Source organism: Cebidichthys violaceus, unplaced genomic scaffold, assembly GCF_023349555.1.
Source record: "Cebidichthys violaceus isolate CVI_PGR_0920_01 unplaced genomic scaffold, fCebVio1.0.p SCAF_3, whole genome shotgun sequence".
NCBI lineage: Eukaryota > Metazoa > Chordata > Actinopteri > Perciformes > Stichaeidae > Cebidichthys > Cebidichthys violaceus.
Genome location: NW_027176483.1, coordinates 11,270,308 through 11,296,241, shown reverse-complemented (window position 1 = coordinate 11,296,241; position 25,934 = coordinate 11,270,308). Strand labels below are relative to the sequence as shown.

Sequence of the window (25,934 nt, the reverse complement as noted above, 5' to 3'; positions counted from 1 at the left end):
TAAAAAGCACACATAATATAATGGAAATAAAGACAAGTGATTTATTCCTCAGATTTGTCAAGGCAGTGTAATATGTAACAAAACAGTCCCTGAGAGAACAGAACCGTACAATAAGGCAGAGGTTAACTGTCAGCACAGAGAGAGGGGTGAGGTATATCTAAAAACAACAAAGCAAGACATCAAGGAGTAGTAAAATACGAAAGCATCAAACATTTTGGTTTAACCAGAAACCACATTTCAAAAGAATAAAAACATCACACAATTCCTGACAGTGTTACAAACCAAAACCACCAGCAAAGTCTGGCATCCGACAACAATTGTGTTTTAATTGCCCAAAATACCAAGTGAACCTGATTCAAAGGACTAAGAAAGGTACAACAAGTTTGTTAAACCGGAATGTGAACAATCAGAAAAATGCTGTCATTAGTCTCATCTTAAAAAACAATAAAACATCATGACAAATACACAAATCACCTTGCACTCCCTATATTTCCCACAATATCAATATTTACTGTGTTGACAGAAAAAATATTTATCAAAACAATTTTTCTTTTGAAAAACAACTATTCAATTCAGCAGGAAGATCAATAAAAGTAATATGAGCTGGCTGCACAGACATGACAGTAAAATTAGCTATTGACTAAAATGGCCGTTCATGCTATATTTACACAGACATTTTTAATAGCTTGTCATGTCAAGAAAAACCATGATTTTGAACTTTTGTGCACAAGAATGAAGTAGAGGTCATTATACTCCACTTTCAAGTATTATCTTTGGCAGAAATTCTCACAATAATGCATTTTTTTTTCAGTTTTCTGACATTTGATTACTGATTCATATGTCAAAACTGTCTGTGTCTAAATATGATTGACTGTCCTTCTGACACAAAACTAAATGATACAATAACAAAAATCACTAAAATATTGAATAATTGTTTCCAGTTTAAGTGTTTTCCTGACTCTGTAAAAATAGCACTTTGTAGCCCCAGTACCTGGATAACAATCACAAGAGAAGGCACGTTTCATATTTAATACAACATTTGTGGGAGGACACTCAGCAGGTAAACAGAGCTACCCATTTCTGATATGCGTGCGTTTCTAGAAATAATATTGAACTCAAATGAAAATAAAATCCTACAAACATTAATACAATAAATATCAAGTTTACCATAATTTACAACATGACAAATAAGGCTGTGTTTGTCATATACACAATCTGCAGTGTATTTAATTTTGTCACAAACAAAAGTAAACATTTTTTCTCCAGTTAAGACTCATGTGCAAAACGTGAGATCTTTATGGTATAGGACACTTGTGTGAATGGATCCTTGAAGTATCATTTAATTTATGATTTGTCTTTGGATCAGGTCAATTCTTTGTAGATCAACATGGTGTCCGTCAGTGACATGGTGCAACTTTCCATGGGAATTAACGGGAATATACGGTAATTAACGGGAATAAACTGGACATTTTGGGGTAATTTAACTGTATTTACCTTGTCATATATGACAAAACAACATTTTGTTTTGGCATAAGCAGACATGCATGCAAATATTTCTAATACAAATTTCAAAAATGACATTTTTGACTTAATCCATTTGTGAGTAGTTGGTTTACAATAGCTAGCTACATCCTTTGCAAAGAAACACAGCATGTGCTGCATTCCATACATCTTTAAAATATAGTTTTGAATTATGTTTTTATTGCTCAGCCTTTCATTTGCAGCAATTACTTTTATTTATGATAAGTCGCCCAACTCGCGCTTTTTGATGGACCCCAACAGCCGCGAATTTGTGTGGACATACATACATCCTACTCTCTCACTGCTGTAAAAAGTTAGCCTACTGTATACAAATAAACTTGGTATTAAAATGAACATGGCTTCAGTTTACCAAGTAATCAATATGCTAGGTAATGACAAAGACGTTCAAAAACAACAGAACGTTTTATGTTTATGTTTACGTTTCTGGCAGACAATGTTCCCAACTAGCTGCATACAGGGTCCAGCTGAGCTAGGCTTGCATAGTCTTGTTCTCAACTACATTTAAGTTCCCTGTTATATGCTTTTGCAAAAAAACGTTTGCAAAAAAAAAAAAAGGTCAAAATTTCCCAAATTCCCGAAGAGCTTAACTTCCAATGGAAAGTTTCCGGAAATTTACCGAAAATGTTCCGCCCTTTGCAACCCTATTTGTATTATCACAATGTCAATGGCATTCATCGACCAGTACCCTGGCAGTAGTCAACAGTATATCCAGTGAAATAAACTCTGTACATATCAGTAGTATCTCCTTACCAACAACCATCACCACTTGTGAATGAAGACAGTATCCTATTCTGTCGGTCAGCAGGCATTACAGTTATGTAGCAGGAATCAGGCTCACATAAAAGTTCACATGGTGCAGCGAGCAGGTGACAAGGTCAACTGTGGCTGGGTCACACTGGCCTCCACATGCCACGTTTGGAGTGAAAGTGGTGGAAGTAGTTCCTCAAGTAGATCCTTTCCACTTCCAGCCCTCCCATGAGCATCCTGGAGCAAGAGAGCAGAGGCGAGTTTGTTTAGTTTCAATTCCTATCATTGTGGTCACTAGCTTTTTAAGACACAATATCAATATAAAGTGAAACAACAGGCCTAGACTCAACCAAAACAGGCTTATTTTATATTGCTCTGCAGATTCACAGATTAATATTGAACCTAAACTAAACAATTACAAAAGTAATAGTAAGTACAGGTGATGTAAATGTCGCCTTGTTTTTTTCATGTAGTGAAACGCGGGTAAAACATGTAAAAATTGGCAGTCACCTGAATGTACAGTAACAGAAAAGGTATGCGAATAAATCTTGCGGCATCATACTTCAGACCCTAAGGTGCCCACTTTGGAATACACTGCACTAGGGAAGTAAAAATCAACCCAAGTATATTTTCACACTGTTATGCATTATCTGTCTGTCATGTTCAATGCCTTCCAGCAGATATTTTGTAATGTCTCCATCTGCTACAGTCAGTCATTGTCATAGCATATTTATTGTAAACATCTTTATCAGGAACATGCATGAACTTCCTACAATCAGCTTGGTGAATGCAAGTCGAGAGTCCATTATCACTGTCAGTAAACAGCAACATAGGGAGTAGCAACAGCTATTTAAAATGTTGTTTAAAAAGTTGAATGATAACAAAAATAGCAAATAGAGGAAATAAAAAAAATACTATCACTGACAAGCATAAAGGGAAATTTAGAAAGTGAGGACAGACCTGTCGAGGAATTCCCAGTCTTCTCCTCCCCAGCGGTCTTTGTAGTCCTTGGTGTTCATTCCTCCCACTGCGTCCCAATCTGACTTATAGATCCCCACCAGGCCAAAACCGTGGACCTCCCAGAAACCTGCAACACAGATGGGCACATTTTTATTAAACTTTAATGTTGCTTGCATCCCCACAACAGGTTCCCCTCCATCTCTGGAGTCACACATCTTGCTTTTCTTAAGACTGAATCCCCACATCGACGAAGACGCAGTGGAAGAGTAAGCGTCCTTAAACAGGTCAGTGGTAACACAAAGATGCCCGGCTCCATGTCGATGTGTCCTTGGGCAAGACACTTATACCCCGTTGCTCCCGTAGCTGTGTCTGCGGTGTAGGTTGTGTGAATGTTAGTTAGAGTCCTGATGGGCAGGTGGCACCTTGCATGGTAGCCCCTGTCATCAGAGTATGAATGGGTGTGAATGGTTAAATGATGACATATAGTGTTAAAGCGCTTTGAGTGCTCGGAAGACTAGAAAAGCGCTGTACAAGTACAGTCCATTTAACATTTACCATGCCGTAAGTAAGTAAGCCGCATATATATATATGGGGCCTGTGTTTAAAGCTGTCAAATTTAAGATCATGTTTACGGAGATGTCTGTGGGAGTCATTTTCATACATGCAGCATTGTGAGTTTTATATATATAAAACTCACAATGCTGCATGTATGAAAATATATATATATATATATATATATATATATATATACCTAAAAAGCAGGGACGTGCAGTCAGGGGAGGCAGAGCCTCACCTGTCATCATGAAAAGTAAAAAACAAATAATGATAAAATAAATATTAATATTTCTCTACTGATCTGTGCTATAAATGTAATTTCTGTATGATTTCAATCATTTCAATAAATTTTATAATCAGAATCTCTGAATTAGCGCATGTCCTGTTCAAACAGAGGAGACACGTGAGGTGAGGCAGCGACGAGCTGAGCCTCACTCAGACTGTGAATCCCTCACTAACTGGGTTGAGCGCGTGTCTTTTGCTTTCTCATTGTTTGTCACCACTGTAATATTTGTAGACACTTTTATTATATGTCCTTTCTTTACATAGAATATGTAATGTATTTCACGTATGTGTAAAACATATTTAGTGTTGCTGATCTGACATTAAACCGGAGTGAAAAAGCACAGAGAGGCAAACGCTACTCTGCCTCAAAGAAGAGGGCGTGCGAGAGCCCACGGGTCGGGTTTATCTCGTCAAGCTGCACAGAGCAGATCGACCCAGACAGGAAGTCAGACACCGAAAAGGGATAAAGCATCCGGTAATTTTTCAAAATAAAACACTATGTGCAGCCGGATCGCGGCGCACACGCTCCCGGTGGAATCAAATATGTACCTTACCTATGTGTGTGTAAAGAATGCTGATATGAAATATGAAAAACAACCAGTAGTCAATGTGCAAGCTGCCAATTGAATAGTGATTTAAGATACTCTATTGGGTTCATATACTGTATTTGTAATCTGACTCTGAAAGAGTCAGTGCCTCACCAGCCACAAACCTCACCGCACGTCACTGCTAAAAAGGCATGTACAAGCAAAAATAACACAAAAAGGCTTGAAATGGCAGCTAATCTGGTTAAACCAAGCCAATCAAAGTTTTTATTTTGCATTGAATGGCTCCTTTCATTTTATTTATTTTTTACTAAATCCCAGCGCTGTCTTCTCCCCTGTGTCCTCACTGTCTGTCTCCCACTTTGTTGACCTCTAAAATGCTGTATTGAGTAAATTAGGACATTGTTCTAAGCTTCTACTGCTATATGAACATATGAACTGATAATTATGACACAAGTGGTAAGGCTTTAGAACAACAACAAAAATGTGAGTATTATATTTGGCTAAATAAAGTACTTTCAAATTGATTTCCAATTACATTTCCAACCTTCAAAAGGAACCATGGTCACACAAAAATATAATCATGATATATATGGTGTATCTGCGTCTACCTCTGGGGTCTGAACGCGCAGCCCCGCAGCCCAATCTCATGACTATTGGAATAAAGGCCATGTGTCCCTCCACACAGTGTTTCCTGATGGTGTCGAGGATGAAGATAGGGAAGTTGATGTGGAGGTCAGAAAGAAACACAATGCTGTGGTCATCCTGAGGGATAATGAGGAGGGAAAGATATAAAAGGGATTTATTATGACAGTCTATTCACACATCTATCACTTCATCTTAAAGCTTTATTGCAGAGTGATGCTGCAACACTTACCTGTATAAGTTTGACAGCTGCTTGCAGACCAGCTGCACGCTCAAAGTTTCCACTCCGCTTCAGAAACTGGTGCCTGATAAATTCCACAGGCAAAATCAAAGCACATACTTTTATGTATGAGCTTTAAAAAAATCAGAGTTGGCGAATTCAAGCGAAATAAACATACACACACCTGGGGAGTGAGGAATTCTCTAGAGCCTTCTCCACGTCTAAGTCCGTGCTGCTGAAATCAATGATGATGAGATTGAAGTTCAAGTCTCCGGTTTCTCTGAACAATTGCTCCATGTCTGCAATCAGCTGCAGCACCCAGCGAGCTTGGTTTTTCACTGAGAATCGTACAGACAAATCAAGTTGTTCAGGTCATGCATAAATAGACAAAAAGGGAAAAAAATATCAAGAAAAAAGCACCTGAGTTGAGCCCCCCCCCCCCCCCCCAAAGATTTCTCTGAGCATAGCTGGCTATATCATTAAGACACTATGTCTTCATCAGCCATTATTAAATATTACACCTGATGAAGGCGATTATATTGTATTTTTAGCTTTTGTTGTTATTTTTTCTTATTTAGTATACCATTACTGTTTCATTATTTATTGAACTTGTTTTGTTTTTTGTTCTGTATTCTACTGATGTCTCTACTTTGCTGCTGTAATCCTGCAAATTACCCGGTTGATGGGATTAATAAAGGGTTATCTTACTTTATCTTATCTTAAAATGTAGAAACTCATTGCTGTACTAATTTTTTTGCCGAAACAGAAAAGGATTATAAACGGCATACATGTATACTTCTTTTATCAGTATTTAAATGTTGACTTCCTCAGCTCTTAAAATTCTGTGCCATGAAGAGATCAATATTTACATTACTGATGTATATAAAGACCTTTGTGTACCATTATTGAAGCATTAGTGTCAGATTCACATTATCTTTGTATTTTATTGAATTCAACAGTCGTGCCATCAGATGATGCATTCTCCAGGGTGCAAACCAGAAGGCCTTCTTGTTTGGCATTTCACTTTTAAGATCTCGTCCTAGGAGGACTGTCCTTATTCCTACACAGTTCAGAGAATGGTTGCTATGGATCCCTCCCAAAAAGTGTTTTTCAAAAGGTCCAATAAGATCCGAGTCTTTATTCAGCTTTGAATATTACACCAATAGCTACATAATGGGACAAAAAACATATATTGGAGGTCTTTTCTTCTACTGGAGATCGGGTAGAAGAACTTTAACAGCCGAGTACCTTGATGATGAATGTTTTTGTGAATAGCAAAGTGAAACAGAAGCCACCACACAAAAAGGAGCACAGGACAAAGGAGTCGGTGAATGTAATGGCTGTAGTGAGCGTGGTTAAAGGTGGATGTACCAGCTACTACGATGTGGATGGTGACCTCAGGATTCCATTGGAAGCCCACTGGGTTACAAAGCTTCAGCGGTTGTTGGGAACTGGGTTCCGTGTTCTGGCGAATCGGAGCATAGATGTGGCGCGACAGGCGCAGCAGCTGGCCGTTCACATCTTTCAGCTCCAGCTCCAGAAGGTATCGGCTGCCCTTGCTCTTGTCCACGCGCTTTTCAACATTAACAACGCGCACCAACGTGAATTCCCTGCAAGGACAGAGAGAATCAAAAAAACATGGTGAAATGTGTCAAAACAACTGTGCAAGCCATGCACATGATTGTACTCGCTATTTCATTATACTGGAAGTGTAATTGACTCCAAGATGTCATATCATTATTCAAAAATACAGCAAAACCATTAAATAAAACAAGCCCAGAGAATCTTTTAACCTAGCTTTTTTTGCATGGCTTTTCAACATTCACGACTGACATGCCATCATTCATTGGTCAGTTAATTTAGTGGTTCCCAACCTATATGTTGGGCCCCACCAAGCAGTCCAATAATAAATCTGAGCGGTTGCAAGATGATCAGGAAACAGAAAAGGAATTAGGGAAAAACACGTAGAATTGCTGCTACACAAAACTGTTTATTTCTTAAGGCTTTGTGTCTTTTTTTACTGAAATACGTGATAGTTTCTCTCTTTATGTCAGTAAAATTATTTAAATTAAACAAATTGAGAAGGCCAGTTCACAACTTGCAGACATATAGCTTGCTGATACTTTTTACCCATTTTAGATCTCTCATAATGGAAAAATGTATTAATATCTTATTCTTGTTAATAAGGCTGATTCCTGAAGCACAGTGCATATACAAATACAGTACTTACCCGTGGTGCGTTTTGTTTAGTTGGTCCATGAAAGCTTTAACCACGGGCAGAGCGTCATTAGAGTGGAGAAGCCGGTTGCCTATGCTGGGGCATTCCATGTTGATTTCATCTGATTCATGTGCATTAAGGTTCAGGTGGCTGAGCTGGAAGGTCTGGTTCCAGTTGATGCTAGTATTCTGAGGGTCTACTTTCATGTATCTAGCGAAACGATACCTGAAGACAAGAGAACAAAACACACAATTATGCCAAGATTTAGAAGAAGTTAATTAGCCTGATGTTACGTTAGGATCACAGATTTGTTGTTGGTGTTGTGCTGCCTTCATTTTCTCGTTGTGTTGTTGCTGATGTAGTCGTTGTATAATACATATATAATTGTGTTTTTATAATACAGTGTTAATTTTCTTAACAGAGATGTTATTCTCCTGCCCAGCTGTGCACTGTCCCTATTAAAAACATAATTCAAATAATGAGTTTTCAGTTGAGACTCTCTCTCTCAAAAATAAAACTAAACATTTTCATCTGTTGCTGTGAAAATATTCTCAGTACATTAAAGGGTGCAGTACCCTCTGCTGGTGATACTGTTAACCTACCTCTAATTACACTGTCCTACTGTATGCATTTTAATTTAATATAGTATGTCAAGATAAACGTTACTACATATGGATCTATAATTCATCCGGTGGTGTCTTACCCCTTTTTGTACTGCAAGCTTTTGGGGTAGTGGCAGCTGTCCTCGGGGTCAAAGTGTGCAAGTCTGGTGTAGTCATTGGGGTAGATGTAAGACAAGTGGACCTGGGGAGATAATGACATGCTGTTAAAGCTACGAGAGCTGAATCATGAGATCTGGTATAATATAAGGGTTGTCCAACCCCCATCCACAAGGATCAAACTGGTGTGCGCAGAGTTAAGATAAGAACAGAACATACTGCATCATGTCTTCTTTTGGATGCATACCAGATTTCAGAATTGATGCAAAGTAAGGTGGATATTCAAATATTTTTCAAACTAAAGAACTCAAGTAGTTCAGTAATTGTTGGGGGATTTGAGCTTATTGTGTTTTCTTGTAGAGTTGAGAAGATCAACACTAGTCTTTATGAAATCAAGCGACAGCTGACTAGCGTAGCTTAACATAAAGATTGGAAACAGGGAGAAACATCTAGCAAGGCTGCACCCAAAAGTTAAAAAATATTTCAATTATCTTCTAAAGGTCACTAATTAACATGTTATATCTTTTATGTTTAATCTGTACAAAAAACTCATGGGGGGATATGTGCAGGACACACCTGGAATATTGTCACAGCTTTTCGACATGCCCAAATAGAAAATAACGGTTGACTCGCTACAGATAATACAAAACTCAGCTGCCAGGTTTTTAAACATGTCACACATCACCTATGTTTTAGCCTCAATACAGTGGCTTCCAACAAGTTTTAGACTAGATTACCTACAAGGCTCTAAATGGTCTAACTGCTTAATATCTCTCAGATCTTGTATCCCCATAGTACGACCCTGCTTGTACTTTGGAATAGAAAGAGGGCCTCTTCACGAGCATCTCAATGCTTAGCTGAAGACTAAGTGTTTTTGATAGTCCCACTGCTCTGAAACACTCTGACAAAATAAGGCAGTCTGAATCAGTGGCTTCTTTTAAATACAACCTGAAAACATACTTTTATCGCACTACCTTCCCTGACTTATTTCCGATTCTCGTTTTTTTTCTGTTTTATGGGTTTTACATTTGTAATTTGTATGTTGCCCTTTTAGTTTTAGTCTTTTTGTATGTGAAGCTCTTTGTAACTTTGTTATGATTAGTGCTATATAAATAATGATTTATATTGTTATTATCAATTATGTTATTTCTTAGCTGGGCATTGACATCCTGGAGTCTTGTTATCACTAGAAGTTTGCTAGGCAAAAAGCAGAGACTTCAGGAACTCAGCACAAAGTGATGGGAGCCTGTCCTCTGAGGACATTAGGTACGATTAGGTACAATTTGATTCCTCAAATAGGAAACTCTGCTCAGCAAATCAGGGAAAAAAATAAATAATAATAAATATGAGAGGGCCATGAAAGATGGAAAAAGCTTCCTATAACAATTGCTTCCTCAGTGCTATCCCAACACTGTATGAGATCTAGAATAATATAAGATGATGAGAATAATGTGGGCTGGAGCTCCACCAGTAGAAATGTAAGTTAAATAAACAAACTATATAAATACATACATACGACAGTCCTTGGTAACGGCCGAGAGGAACGCCTTTGATTGTGTAGCTGGCTTTGTAAGAGCAGTTAGGCAGGACATCTTCTAGAAACGTGTTGTTTATCAAAGGCACTGCAGACAAACACAACACACAGATTTGAGATACAATCACTTTGTGCGTTCAGCATGAGGAAATACGTTGTTAAACACTTGCAATTAATGGTAGGAAATGGAGGATGAGGTGATTTATCTGCTGCGAAAAGAAATAGGGCAAAAGAGAAACGGCTCTCACCTTTGTGCAGAGTGTCTCGTGGGTCTTCCCTCAGCATGTCTTCTGCACCAGTCTGCTGTATTGTGGGGGTGGGCTGGTGACTTGCAGCCGTCTGTGGTATGTGGGCTACGACATCCATCGACAAGGCAGACTCATCTGTCGGACGAAGCCACAGTGTATCAGAATAAGTCAAGTGCTGTGTTTATTGTAAAAGAAAACCACTGACTTGATATGCAGGTTTGAGCATCATTGCAGAATAGGCAAACAGTTTTGGATTATGAGACACTTTGTGATAGAGCTTGAACCCTGAGTTCACTGAATTCACTGAATGATGTATTTTTAAGTAACAGGAATGAAGTGGGTTTTTGTACTTACCAACATAAAGGGAGATGTCACTGGATCCAATAACCTTGAACCCAACGTCTTGGTCCAGGAGCCGCCACTGTGTGAAAACCAGCACAAAGAACTGCATGTCTCTTCCACTTTATTTCTCACATTGCACATGAAAATGACCACATACCTGACATGAGAGTTGGACCAAATTAAATGAGACTAAGAATGAAGGAGAGGACATTTTCTATGACTGCAGTCTATATACTTACTCCCACCTCCACATGGTCAGTCCCTTTATCATTTTGCTGGTAGAGAACTTCAAAAAAGTACTTCTTCTGAGCAGACAGCCTGTCAGAAAGTGAAAGTTAATATTCAGTACTTCAATATAGTCACATCTGACGCAATCTAAACTGTTTCTACAAAGAAAAACAACCATGTTGCTCTAAGTGCAGGATCTGTGGAGGTGGCTGCTCTTTCATTTTTTCACCATTAAAAGTTTTTTGGGGAGTTTTTATTTATCCAAATCTTGTCGTATGCTGTACAGATTGTAAATTGAGGCACATTTGAGCTATTGTGTTATGTAAATGAACTTGACTGAACTAGATAAAAGGAAACAGCATCTACCATGGTCAGATACAAATCTGTGTATCAGTCTCTTTTCTCTGGGGCCTCTTAAAGTTGATGAAGCAGATATTACACATTTGTTTTAATTAGGGTCATTTTTAATACTTTACTCTTTGTTTTATCTAAATACATTTCTGCAAACTTTAGCTGATGCAGTTGTCAGGATCCCTATTCGTATTTGTGAGTGTGTCAGTGTGGGAGGTGTGGCTCTGTCCCCTTACCAGGTTTGTCCTACTTGAGAATCTTCAAACAGACACTCTGAATAAACATTTACACCCTTGTGGAATTAATGTAATATGTCATGTATTCAAACAAACTTTTTAAAGTCTAAATAATCTGCACAAACAAGGCCACACATAAACATAAGTGTGTCAGTGTTGTTAGAGGTGCTTACATTTAGGCATTGGTTTGTTGTGATTCAAAGGACACCCCTGCAATTTAGTTTTGCACTTACATAAAAAAAGAAGGGAACTTGCAAGAGACAGATTGGGCGGATCAAGCTCCGATAAATATATATTGCTAAAATTAGGGCAGTTTGGGTTGTTTTTACTGAGAGACTAGAAAATGCATTTCCTGCAGAAAATGTGTTGGAATGAACGCTGAAATGAATCGCAAAAAAATTGCCAAAAATACAGAAATGGGAGACCACCTGTCTGAAAAATGTTGAAGGCCAAAAGCATTGAACTACACTGCTGAAACCCCTTCTAGTTGAAATGTATAACTGTCAGAGTTGGAAGCTAAACTGTATTATCTAAAGAAGCTAAGAACTATATTACAATGCAGGAAAAGCTTGAAGCTAAATGATTTTACTGTCAAAGTAATAGTAGTAAAAGTAGTAGTAGTAGTGGTAGTAGTAGTAGTAATAGTGGTAGAAGTAGTAGAACTATTAGTAGGAGTAGTAGTAATAGTAGTAATAGTAGTAGTAGTGATCATAGTAGTAGTTGAAATAACATTAGTATTAGTAGAAGTAGTAGTAGTAGTAGTAATAATAGTAATAGTAATAATGGTAGTAGCAGTAATAGCAGCAGTAGTAGTAGTCGTAGTAATAGCTGTAGTAGTGGTCGTAGTAGTAGTTGAAATAACAGTAGTATTAGTAGAGGTAGTAGTAGTATTAGTAGAAGTAGTAGTAGTAATACATAAAAGCAGTAATAGCAGTACTAGTAGTATTAGTAGTAATAGCATTTGTAGTAGTGGTAGTTGAAGTATTATTTTTAGTAGAAGTATTAGTACCATTAGAAGAAGAAGTAGTAGTAGTAGTAGTAGTAGTAGTAGTAGTAGTAGTAGTAGTAGTAGTAGTTGTAGTAGTAGTAGTAGTAGTTGTCGCAGTATTAGTAAGAGCATTAAGTATTTTAACAAAAAAGCCTAATGCCCTTCTCAGGGGTTTGAAGTGGAAGGGTGACAAGGACAAAAGTGACATCCCATATGTCAGAAGTTCTGTTGTATGAGGCAGATACCCCTGTCAGTTAATTCGGGTCCTTGGTTATGATTGGCTGAGCCGCGTGCACACCTGTTGTAAAATACTCGACAAACACAGCTGTGATCAAATTACAAATGTATCGCTACACTCTTTGATGTCGCTGATGTGGGTTGATTACACAAACCAAACAATACTGTGTGTTGGAGCCATAATGTGGTTTTGTTGTTTTATTTTGTCTTTGAGGGAAACATGGGGTGTGTTTACACATAGCAGTTCTGACACTGAACACAGGGTGGCGCATTGAGCTAAAAGTGCATATAGGGAAGTGCCTGGTGATGAGAATCAGGTGTGTGTGGACAGGAAGCTAACAGTTTTTGACTGTGTCAGCAAGCGTGTCAGCAAGCGTGTCAGCGTAGCGTCTCCAGGTGTTGTATTATACTGTCATGCAGTATCCTGTGGTGTTCTGCTATTGTGTCAATGTGCAAACTGAATAAACAGATCATATGGATCGAAAGAAAGACAGCGCACTGGACAGTGAAATGTTTGTGGCATGAACATGCATCCGAACAAGTTCTCCCGTTCGCCCCCCAGTGGCTTTAAAGATAAAATGGATATTTGTTTAAGTCACTACACTGTGTGTTCATGTATTCACATTGTTGACATCAACTGTTGTTGTATCAGTATAATATCATTTGGTGCAAACTTACCTTATTGGTGCGGAGATCTGACTGGCATACTTATCAAACTCGCCCGGGGCTGTCCATTCTGTGCCTTCCTAGAAAAAGAAAGCCCACATGAAAACAAATATTACAGTTTAAGGTATGAAAAAAATACTTTTTGCCAATTGAGAAGACAACAGTCACACGTACCTTCCCAACCCATGCCAACAACTGCAAGTTAAGTGGATAGTCATCTGTGCTGAGCCACAACTCAGAGTTGTCATCAGAGCTCAAACCAAACACAAACTCTCCTGAGAAACGAGGAGAAAAAAGGAGATAAAAAGAGACAGATTGAGGGAGAGATAGATGGAGATATATAGCATGCGTGCACTGAGTGTGGTTTCAGACAGGAACTAGTTCAAAAAGTACATGTTGTACCATCAGTATATGGATGTAGATAACCAAATATCCTGATTCCGTAGTTGGTCCGCTGAGGAGTGATGGCCAGCTTCTGCACTGTAACCCTGGACTGAAAGAGCGAGGAAAGGCAAACTTTGAGAATCAGCCATGATATTTACTCAAAGTGAGACTACATCTTGAGTCCAGGGGCATGAGGATCTAGCATGTGGATGTAGAATGCAACTCTGAGTGAAGACAACCGTGTGTGTTGGACTACACTTGTGTATGTCTTTGCACGATGAATACCTGTACACAATTTCAATGGGAATCCTTCCTATAGTTGCTAAGATACTTCCGTCTGGAACAAAGTGGTAGACTGACCAACATTTCCATCCATAGAGCCATGGTGCTAGCCTTGCTAAATGTGTAATTTATCGATTAGATATAATTAATGGCAACTGAGTGAACTCGGAAGATAAAGGTTTTACTCACATGAGGATACAGAGGGTAGTGCAGGTTCTTGCGGAGGTCAGCTGTAGAACTGCCACACCAGTCTTCAAAGACGTGCAGATTAGCCCGTCCCTTATACTGCAGGAAGTATACAGAGAGTGAAGACGATGCTAAAAACACACTGCTGTTTGTGCTGCAGTAAGTCTGCAGTGGGACAATTAACCATCTGGCCTCAGTACTTTGCAAACTAAAACCAACAAATACAGACTTCCTTAAATACCATTTAATTTACAATGACAGGACTTCTGATTTCAACTGACACCCGATTCTTACTATTAACCATACTTTTATTTAAAGAGTCAGTTCAGCCAAATTATAAAACATTACCATTAGTGGTATCTAGCCATGCACATAGTTTTGGTTTCATTTATTTGCTCAGGTTTTTTAAATACCTGGCTCCATCCTTATTCTATAGAGGTGAATAGAATGTTGTATGTGGTGCTCAAAACATGATGAAATTACATTAAAAAAAATAAATTAAATTTTTCGGTGTTTTGAACACCACATTGAATTAGGGTGGAGGCAAAACCCTCAAACATCTAACAATCTATGCAAATGATAATGATGATGGGGACTCTGGAGTGTAAAGGACTACTTCAAATTTTTCTGATTATCTGAATTGAAGGAGCTTTTCTTGTCTGTGTTTTTGTCCTGCTCTGTTTATCCTTGCAACTTTGTTTGAAAAACTCTGTTTATCACTATGTTTCGTGAACCCCAGGAAGAATAGCTGCTGCAATGCTGTAGCTAATGGGGATCCTAATAAACTAAACTAAACATATTTATTCTGTTAAGCCCGACGCCCCCGAATTCGGGGGCACTCTGGCTCAGATTAGTAGCATATACCGTCGAAAAAAGTCCATTTATCCATGTGTATAATTTATGCATGTGTACATGTTATATACCAAATAAAAAAAAAATTCTAGGCAATACAAACAATCTAAGCCATTTTTACAAACTCCAAACAACTAATATAATCAACTAGAAGATTTACCACAATATCACGTATTTTTCGCCATGACTCGGCGAGCTACGCACTCCTCTCCGAGATACGATCACAAAGCTAACGGTTAGCACGGACAACCGATATAGCAAAACGCAAGAGAATTTGACACAGATTCCAGAGATACCTTCAGAATTCTTCTGTCAATCAAAACCATGAGGTGTCTGTTCAATAGAATGGACTCAGACGCTTCGAAGGAGGGTTCATTGACTGAAATCGACCAACCATAGGCTGACAAATGACATAGACTGGAAGTCAGACAGAAAATCCCGTGGATGACAGACAGAAACAGTCTCAGAGAGGATCCAGGCTCTCAAAATGATGCCAAACTGCTGTATTTGGATAGATTGAACACTATTAGTGATACAAGAGGTGAAATATATAATTATATAGTATATAAAATTACAATGGAACAGCTGGAACAAAATTACATTTTGGCTGACCTTGCATGACCTCTCTGTACTAAAACCTCTCTAACTCTTGAATGCTTCACTTTATCAAAGACAAATTTTGCAGAGAGACTCAACATATTGTGCTATGATCTGGGAGAGGTTTAAAGCTTGCAGCTACATCATTCAAAAAAATGAATCTCCTGAAATTGCATTTTTTATAGGCGAAAATTAAAATGTTCAATTTGTGCTGTGTGCCATCTTAATTTACTCTTAACCAGTAACAAATATACTGATATTTACACATCTGAACAAATCTGCTACCTTTATTATAACACCAAAACTATTAAAATACACCTTGTAGTTAGAGAAATACACTCTTTTTAGTATGGGTATGCAATTTTTGAGCAGAGGCCTAAAAATAGGGCTAGGGCTTAAAAGTTATACACAGGTAGAGGGGTGGTTCACCGGAAACGTGTGACAGTGGAAACTGCCTTCAAATTGCTCTTCAATCGATTCAACGGAAGTCTGTGGGAAACACTGATACACACAAAGGTAAATGAAGAAACATTCAAGTTTCAGCAGAGGCCCAGATGTCCTGTAAACATACACCTCTGTGACATCTGCCAAAGAGGCCAAGTTGGAAGTTTTGTAAAGTTTTGTGACTGCATCTTGCACAGTTGTGACGCTGCCGCAGTGACCAAAGTCGTTCCAGAGACAGACAGAAATATAAACACCGAGCAAAATACTGGTTCTGTGGTAGTTCCTGCTACAGTAGGTTTGACTGCCTGTATGTGTGACTGTGTCCTGCTTCTTTACTAGTCGGCACTAGGACCCGGAGGACACCACTGCGTGCATTTGATGTTGGAGTGTGGCCATTGGTCAGTTAGGTTGCAGGCGCGCGAATTTCAAATCAAAGTGAGTGATCAAGCGCGCTGTCCGCTGTCTTCGTACAGCGCTGCGGGTCTCTCTCCCTCTCTCCGCTCACTGATCGCTACAATAACAGCTGTTTCCTCCGCAGACATGCAGACTTTAACTGGACAACAGCTGCTAGTAAAGACAACAAGGTCAGCAACGCCTGTAATCAGTTGTCCGCGTTAAATTAACCTGGTAGTCGATCGCGGGTGTCTACGTCATCGTTTCCAAACTTATGCGTTTCCGTCCGTTCACACGAATACGCTACCCGGAGTTTTCAAAGTTATCCGGCTTCGGGATCGTTTCTAAACTCCTCCGTTTACGGTGCTCGAAAACGCCGGCGTAGTGTGGACGCTCAGTGTAAACGTAGCAAAACATATGCGTTTCCAAACGAAAACGGAGTAATGTGGATGTACTCTCAGTTAGTCAGATGCTCTTTTTGAAAGCTTGCCAAATAAAGAAACGATCAAGTCACGAATAAAGGACATTCCCACAGCTAGAAGTCAGCAGGTGTTCTCACACATGTGCTCAGCCCCACCCGCAGTCGGTTAACAACAGAGCACTCTGAGGCATGTTTGCATCTCAAAGTAACTAACTACAAGCCCCAGATCACAGAGCTCAGTCAAGCAAAGCAGGGCCAGGGATCACACTGACTGTCTGGTAGGCATCTGATCATTTGATGTTGCCTCAGCCTACACTTAGTTTTAGTTTAAATTAGGGATGCACCGATCCACGTTTTTCACTTCCGATACCGATACAGATATCTGAGGTTTAGTATCGACCGATACCGATCTGATACCGATCTAATAGAGAAAAATAGTGCTGAATCGATTTAAAAAACGCAGCCGACGCTACGCGCCCCCAGGTTGTCCATCGCTTTTCTCATGTTGCTGGCGTTGTCCCTCAGAATCACGTGGATTTTGCTCAACGGAATTTGCCACTTGTCAAACATTTCCTTCAGGCTAGCTGCTATCGCTTCGCTGGTGTGTGACCCACGAAAGTTTGTTGCATTTAACATTGCACTGTGTGGCACAAAAAGTTTCATCCAGCCAGTGTGCTGTTAAACTTAAAAGTGACACAGGGGAAACGTCGGAGCTCCAGATGTCTGTCGTGAAACTTATCGATTTGACATCTTTTATCTCCTTCAATATGTGTTTGCACACTTTACCGTGCAGTTCAGGTAGCGCCGTCTCCGACAAATATTTTCGGCTTACCATGTCGTAGCGTGGTTCCAGGTGGTTAACTAGCAGCCGGAATCCCTTATCCCCGACAACTGAGAGCGGCTGCCCGGTTCCAGATGGCTGATCCTTTCGCTCGCTCCATTTTGAAAACAATCTATGCGGCCAGTTCGCTAGCGCATGACGTTACGCAGAGCACAACGCATATAATTGGACTGAATAGATTTGCCTTTATGGATCGGTCACATTGTCACCGATACCCGATCTAGAATTTTTTCCTATATCGGGACCGATACAGATATTGATATCGGATCGGTGCATCTCTAGTTTAAATGTGTAGCTGTTTGTTCATGTCTTTGAAATGTTGATGTGGCTATTTTGTTAAGAATACAGATATACTGTTATTGTTTTGAGATGTGCTCTATGGATAGAATAAAATTCCAGGTATATTGGAAATGTTTTTGTATTTTGTGTCATAATTTAACCTTGCGTTATTGTTGATAATGGCACACTAGATGAGAAGAAAATTTCAAACTGGCACTCCATATCACAAAGGTTGCCGAACCCTGGTATACAGTATATTGTCATACCGCCCAACCCTTTTTGGATGTACACTTTGTGAAACTATTATAATTAGTGCTGGGCAACGATTACATTTTTTAAATTTTTTTGCGATCCTAAAGGTGCGTTCACACCAAACGCAACGCGAACGCACCTTGAGAACGTTCCTCAGACCGACATCTTCCACAATACTAATCGGCCTGCAGTTTGTAGCTATCCACTCCGCTGTGGCATTTGTTAGCTTGTCTTGCTTTTGTTTATCTATACTTCTCCCACACGCTGCATCCAACGTGGTCTGCCGCAGCCCCCCTCCACTGTTTGTTTGGGTGATTTGCTGGTATCAACGGTGTGTATTGCACTTAAAAAAAATGCGTTAACACGTGATAAAATAATTATCGCCGTTAATGAATTAATGCAATAATAACGCGTTAAGTTGCCCAGCACTAATTATGATGTTATAATGAAAGATTGCTTAGACTGGTCTGCAGAGCCACTCACAGTAACAGCTTCCCCCAAAAATTAAACATGAGGTGCAAGCAACTGGCCAAAGCACAGCGCTATGACAGAGCAATGGAGGCTACTGAAGCTGATTCTGCTGCAGGAAACACACTTTATACAGAGGTAAATGCACTGAGGTGGGAGGAAATTGGGCAGGCCTGAGCAGGTAATTGAAAAGAGGGGAGACAGAGTGTTTGCATGCAGGCACTGTCGACACAGAAGCACACACCTCTGGTTTCCAGGTTTGTGGAGTATAGTTGGACCTCCTAACAGTTGAATCCCCTGGTTGATGGTCCCCTCTGAACTGGAAAATACACACACACACACACACACACACACACACACACACACACACACACACACACACACACACACACACACACACACACACACACACACACGTGTTAGCTTGGTTTCCTCCATCCTTTCCTACACAAACACATACTCTTGCATCACCATATTTTCTATCACCACTTCTTTTTCCATGCAGCAAACTTACTATTTCGTTAGACATGGCTGTCCTCCAGCTTCTGCTGTCAGAAGTCATACCTGAGGAAGTGGGTGAAAACATCAGCTGACAGGCAGATATGCATAGACTGTGCAAAGATGAACACTGTCACAATGTTTCTTCTGATGATTTGAAAGAAATGTGTGATTTCCCCAGGAGGTGAAACAGGTTGTTTTTTTCTGTATTGGCATCCTGCTGACTTTGCATTTAAACAAAATGTATTCTAATGGCTTTTTTGAATGACTTGAAACTACGTAGACTACCATCACATCCAGTGCTATAAATCTAACTCACTTGATGCTTGGTAGCAGGTCCCGTCACTCCGGGTGTTACAAGCTTTGTAACGTTTTGTTTTGAGCTAACAATGGAGCCCAATGTCCCAACAGAGTCCCAACCACTCGTTTCAATTCAACGTTTATGACCACTGAATGTAACTCCAATGAGCTGCTATTATTTGGCACTCATGTCAGCAAAAATCTCTGGCAGTCTAGCTGAGCAGATGCAAAAATATTATTCCTTCTAACCTCTTCATTCATCTTACAAATTATAGGGTACATTTTAAAGGAGGTCCTCAGTGTTGGCTTTTTTGTGAGCTTGTGGTGTCAGTGAGTGAATTGGGATTACAGCGCATGTGGACTCAGAGTCTGTCATTATCACCAGGGTGGAGATCTCCAAACACACTCTTGAGACATGTGGGTCAATTTTGGCAACACACGTAATTCTAGAGTGGCGGTTAAGAAAAGCAAGAGAGGAATATTTTTATCTCCATCTGCACTCATCCAGTCTTCCTACTTGCCCTCTTGTGTTTCCTTTTTCTCACAATATTCCCCACAGCTCTGATAATGCATTTGTTTAGTTCTTTTTTTTTATTAATTCTGTCATCAAATTCAAGCAATTAAAAATGACTGTGCTTTGTTTGTAAAAACTGCTTATTATTAACTGAACTAAATATTGTTGTTCTCTATTAAAGGATTATTGAAAAAATGTGGGAAAAGTGCCCAATAGAAAAAAAATCATCTGCCCACAGAATAATTTAAAGTGGACATTTAAAGGCCCTGTGTGTAAGATGTAGTGCCATCTAGTGGGGAGGCTGCAGATTGCAACCAACTTAATACCCCTAAACTCACCCCTCCCTTTCTAAGTGTGTTGGAGAACTATGGTGGCCTTCAGGATTTTATTACAACTAAGAGCTACTCTTATCAATGCTCTGCTTTTCTACATGACCAAATAATTGCTTTTTAAAACGTATATAGAATTGTAAAAAAATGGAATTCAGAACAGGATTAGAAATTATATTTAAATGAAAGCTGCAAGCAGCAATGAACAACCCTTGCATCCTCCCGCACTATCACTCCCTCCAGTAAATACACGACACCTTTAGTTCGTTTCCACTGATGGATTTATTCCTCGTCGTACGCCACCGTCCTCAATCCACCGTCGAACTATATAAATTACATTTAAACATACAAAACAATCTGACATGAACATTTACACAAACAGTTTAAAACGCAAATATGCACGTTGACAAATTTACATGCGTTACGTACCTCACTGGCTGCACACAACCGAGAGGGAAATGAGTCCACTTAATACGTCCGATCAAAGATGATCACTTTAACTTAAACAGTAACCCTTTAACTTCAGTTACTTTACTTAAACCTTTAGCGACTTCTGCCGCTTCACCTGTCCTGCTTTCACCGTGCCACAGTCAAAACACGTCCCAGTGCAACGACGCACGCAACAATAGTTCCCCCCCCCTTTATAGAAAACAAAACGAAAAACCCATACTCATAAAACAAACCGTACAAACAACAACATATAAACAAGCATACTAAACAACAACATAAATAACCTTTATGGCAGTTAAACGCACGTTGGGGGTGCCGGCGGGACTCCAGCTTGCGCGGCCAAAGGTGTCCGCAACCGTCGGACAGCAGTGCGCCCGCGAGTCTGATGGAATCACGTAAAGTAGCCGCCCGCTATAGCCGCCCGCTACGGCTAAGCCATTTCGTCAAACGTAAAGCTTTTGATAACTTTTAATCACAATGGTATTAAAATTATATTGACACAGTTTTAAGTGGATCTGACAAAGTCCCTAGGAGGAGTTTGTTAAAGTATAGCGCCTATAAATTGTCCGAAATCAAGGGAAAATTCACACATAAATAAAAATGGCCGACTTCCAGTACAGTTTAGAGCATGGTCCCAAGAGACTTTTTTCTACGTCTTCATGGGATACATGTACCTATCAAGTTTCATACATGTAGGTGAAATGTTGCGCTGGGGCTGCTCTTTTGAAATATTGTAGGGGGCGCTATAGAGGCAATTTAAAACGGCCAAGCCAAAAACCCATATAAAATATGTCTTCCCATGACCTACGACACATGTACAATGTTTCATGAGTTTTTGAGCTTCCCAAGCCACTGAACCATCAGCTTCTTTTTCATGGAGAATGATGCGTTGCCACGGCAACAGCGTTCAACAAAAACTCACAATATTCATTATGACGCATCTTCAATGTCATAAGGCTTTCCTTACTAAATGTAAGACTGTTCCGGTCAACTGGCTAGGAGGAGTAAATTAAAGTATAAAATTGGACATTTCCTTTTGCCAGTAGGTGGCGCTATGAGTTATTGAAAATGTTGCCATTGATATATGCTCAAACTTGAAGTAGCATCATGCATATGTAATTTTTTGCAGATTGAATAATGTACCTTGGAGTTATAACAACTTTATTGTTCATGCCAAATGAGACAAAATGGCTGCCACGCCACGTCAAGGTTCTTCCATGAAAACTCACGAATTTGATAACTTTTCACCACAAAGGTCTGCAGAACATCCTGACCAAATTTGAGGTTGATCCCATTAATTCTGTAGGAGGAGTTTGTTAAAGTACAAAGGCTGAAAACTGCGAAAAGTGACAAAAAACATGGCGGGTTTACTGTAGCGCCCCCTAGTGGTTGAATGAAATGAAAATGTCAGGATATGTTACGGGATGCGATGTGCACATATGCTGTAAATTTGGCGATTTTAGGACAAATGGTTGAGAAGTTATGTGTATTGATATATAAGCTATGCCCCTAAGAAGTTTATTGGTCCATATCTTGTAAACGCAAAGAGATATCAAAAACTTTTGATACATGTTGATGATGTAGATCCAATAATGATCCAGAGCAGATTTGGTAGCAATTGGATTCAGCGTGTAGGAGTTTGCAAAAATGTGTTTTTCACAAAATTAAAAATGGCGGAAAATCTAAGTAGGCGGAGTTTAGGTGTCTGAGAGATTTTTTTGTACATTACATTATATCACAGTCATTTAGCAGACGCTTTTATCCAAAGCGACTTACAATAAGTGCATTCAACATTGGTAATCAAAAGAACTACTAGTCACCAGAAGTCATAAGTACATTTCCTTTTCCAAACAAGTATCTAAGAGCATGAAGCAGAGCATAACTCAGAGCCAAAGTACAGTGCAGAAACAAGAAAAACAGTTAGTGCTATAAGTAATACGAATACAATAAGTGCAACAAGCTAGTATGAATACAATAAGTGTTAAGTGGAAGGCTCAGGGTAGCACTTCCTGAAGAGGTGGGTTTTCAGCCTGCACCGAAAGATGGGCAGCGACTCTGCTGTCCTGACGTCAGTGGGAAGTTCATTCCACCACTGTGGGGCCAGGACAGAAAACAGCCGTGATCGGGTCGATCGGCCGCCAGGACCTCTGAGCGACGGGGCAACCAATCGCCCCGAGGCAGCAGAGCGAAGTGGTCGGGCGGGGGTGTAAGGCTTGACCATGGCCTGGAGATAGGAAGGAGCTGTTCTATTCACTGCCTTGTAGGCTAGCACCAGAGTCTTAAACTGGATGCGAGCTCTTACAGGTAGCCAGTGTAGAGAACGGAGAAAGGAAGTTGTGTGGGAGAACTTGGGACATTGAACACCAGGCGAGCTGCAGCTTTCTGGACAAGCTCCAGAGGTCTGATGGCCGTCGCCGGGGCTCCGGCGAGTAGAGAGTTGCAGTAGTCCAGGAGGGAGATGACAAGAGCCTGGATGAGAACCTGCGCCGTCTCGTCAGTGAGGAAGGGACGAATCCTCCTGATGTTGTAGAGCAGGAATCTGCAGGAGCGTGTAACGGATGAAATGTTTGCTGAGAACGACAGTTGGTCATCCAGGGTCACACCCAGGTTCCTCGCAGTCCGAGTTGGCGTCACCACGGTATCATCAATGGTGATGGACAGGTCCCGGTGCGGGCAACCCTTCCCCGGGAGGAACAGAAGCTCGGTTTTGTCTAGGTTGAGCTTGAGGTGGTGTGTCGTCATCCACTTTGAGATGTCAGCCAAGCATGCAGCGATGCGCGTCTCCACTTGGGTGTCACCGGGGGGAAATGACAAGACCAGCTGGGTGTCATCGGCATAACAATGGTAGGAGAAGTCATGCGAGCGAATAACAAAACCCAGAGATGTTGTGTAGAGCGAGAAGAGAAGGGGGCCCAGAACTGAACCTTGGGGAACCCCCGTAGTCAGCATGCGTGGTTCCGACACGGCCCCTCTCCAGGTCACCTTGTAGAGCTAGCGGAGGTGAACATGTGTGTTGAATTTCAAGTCAATTGGACATACTTGCCGAGGGGCGTCTCCGTTCCAACTTCTAGGGGGCGCTAGAGAGACATTTGAAACTTGAAGATCTGAAGACTGAACTCATGAACTGTTTTTTGATTCGTGGAGAAAGTATTTTGAGTATTTTAAATACAAAATGACTCCATTCTAAAGTATTTTGTTACAAATTACGTTAGATTTTTTTTATCGGTCCTATCAAATACAAATTACAAAATACTAAGTAATTCAAATACGTATTTCAAATACAAGTAATAGAAATACTGCCAAGCTCTGGTTGCCGTCAACTCATGCATCGTTCACTTCACCTGGTTCACTTCACCACAGCGGCTATCAGCATGCACTTTGTGTGTGTCTGTGTCTGTGTGTGTGTGCAGTTGGAGAAACTTAGCTCGACAGAGAGAGCAGACCAAATGCATCTGCAGCGTGATAATAAATTACATAAAATCATTAAAACGTACTAATAGAAACACCAGTACCGTCGGGGCTTATTTCACAAAGAAAATGTAAATGAACAAAACATAAGAGCTCTCCAGTGCGACAGGGACTTCCAGCCACCCGGCAGAGCTACGAGTGTGAGAACAGACAACAACCAAACCTAGGGGAGATGTGTGTTGACCACATTTCTTGACCCATAATCTAGTAATAACTGTTCATTTTAAAGTAAATTTGATGTGTGTGTGTGTGTGTGTGTGTGTGTGTGTGTGTGTGTGTGTGTGTGTGTGTGTGTGTGTGTGTGAGAGAGAAATAGATAGAGCAAGAACTGCAGCCTTGTAATTAACTTCGAAAATGTGTCCATGAAATTAAGTATCAAGCATGAACTTTTATTATTAAAAAGTACAATAATACTCTGTTGTATTTTATTAAGCTGCACTTTGTTGTGCGGCAATGAACTGCTGTTTTTTGTAAGATGTTTTTTTTAAAAGATTGAATGCAGCCTAATCTTTCTGCAAGGTTATGTAATGCTTCTTTTTTTACGTGTACACTTTCCATTATTTCGCTGGTGTATCAGTTACAGGTTGATTATTAAATCTAAGCGCAGTCTAAATGATGTATTGCATAAACAAAACTTTAACGGGCAAACACTTGTTGAGCAAGCCTGTCGTAACAGTGACCGGCTGGCAACCACAAACTTACCGGGAGAACTGCTCCGTGCTTTTACAGCAAACATCTCATGGTAGACGGACACAGCTCCGAGCGACAGAAGAACAGCGAACAGAAGATATCTGCGATTGTGCATCAAAGTCCTCAAGGGGAAACGTGCCGCTATCATCTTGGCAATCAGGCGATTAATCGATCGGGTCCTCTTTTTGTCATCAAAACACAGCCCTTGTTGAGCCCGTCCGCTAGCTACTCACCGCTGCTCCTCATTGGGTGCGCACTACCGGTGCCCTGGATATCCTCAGGGTGCGCGGCCACTGGTGGCTCTCATCCCGCAACAAATCCCACTATGACCTGGGGTAGCTGGTGATCTGAACTGGGCACTCAAGGAGATCTAAATCCTCCTGACCTCTGCTCCGGCTAGTCCGACTTGTCAGTGCACACGGAGTTCACTGTTTCCGCTACATATAGCGGAATGAACTGTGAAATCTCACACCAGTTCCAACTCAAAACCACTCTCATCACATGGAAAAGACAGAAAATTCTTGAAAAACATCGGAACTGAACTACTTCTGCCTTCAAAATAAAAGCGGATGAGGACTTAGTGGTGAAAAATGAATCATTGATGCGTGCACGCACGCATAACTTGACTGATATTCACTATATATTACCGATAGCATGTGTTGTTTCATTTATAGTTTTGTTAGTATTGTTGTATACGCACAGTCTATATACGCAAACATGTTTGTCGCTGGATACTTTATTTTGAAATATAATACCGGAAACACGTTTTTGTTTGCAGCTAGTTTGACACTACTCGATCTGAGATTGAAGCGGAGGAGTGAACATGGGCAGCACCCATTAGCGTTTACCTTGAGATCTACCTGTTGCACGTAGCAGCCACATTTTCGGTCAAAAACGCTCTCCCTGTTCCATTTATAACAGGTTTGACAATTTATACCAATAGTATTAATCCGAGCACAACAACGCCACCTTAGGAAACTCAACTAAAGATTAAGTTTTGCCCACACAGTATCAGGACAC

General features: G+C 40.3%; 1 protein-coding gene across 1 annotated transcript; it reads right to left on the bottom strand.

Annotated features, from left to right (window-relative positions):
• Positions 1-18: 18 nt before the first annotated feature.
• On the bottom strand, positions 19-25,365 carry LOC137881214 (beta-1,4-N-acetylgalactosaminyltransferase 3-like). The gene is made up of 19 exons (XM_068723031.1): positions 24,927-25,365; positions 19,180-19,229; positions 18,910-18,984; positions 14,122-14,217; positions 13,669-13,759; positions 13,441-13,541; positions 13,279-13,346; positions 10,800-10,878; positions 10,573-10,639; positions 10,219-10,353; positions 9,949-10,058; positions 8,421-8,521; positions 7,730-7,942; positions 6,871-7,109; positions 5,684-5,837; positions 5,512-5,584; positions 5,246-5,399; positions 3,250-3,376; positions 19-2,526 (listed from the first exon to the last, which is right to left on the bottom strand). The coding sequence occupies exons 1-19, from the start codon at positions 25,060-25,062 to the stop codon at positions 2,433-2,435; spliced, it is 2,163 nt and encodes a 720-aa protein (XP_068579132.1). The 5' UTR covers positions 25,063-25,365; the 3' UTR covers positions 19-2,432.
• Between the last annotated feature and the right edge of the window lie 569 nt (positions 25,366-25,934).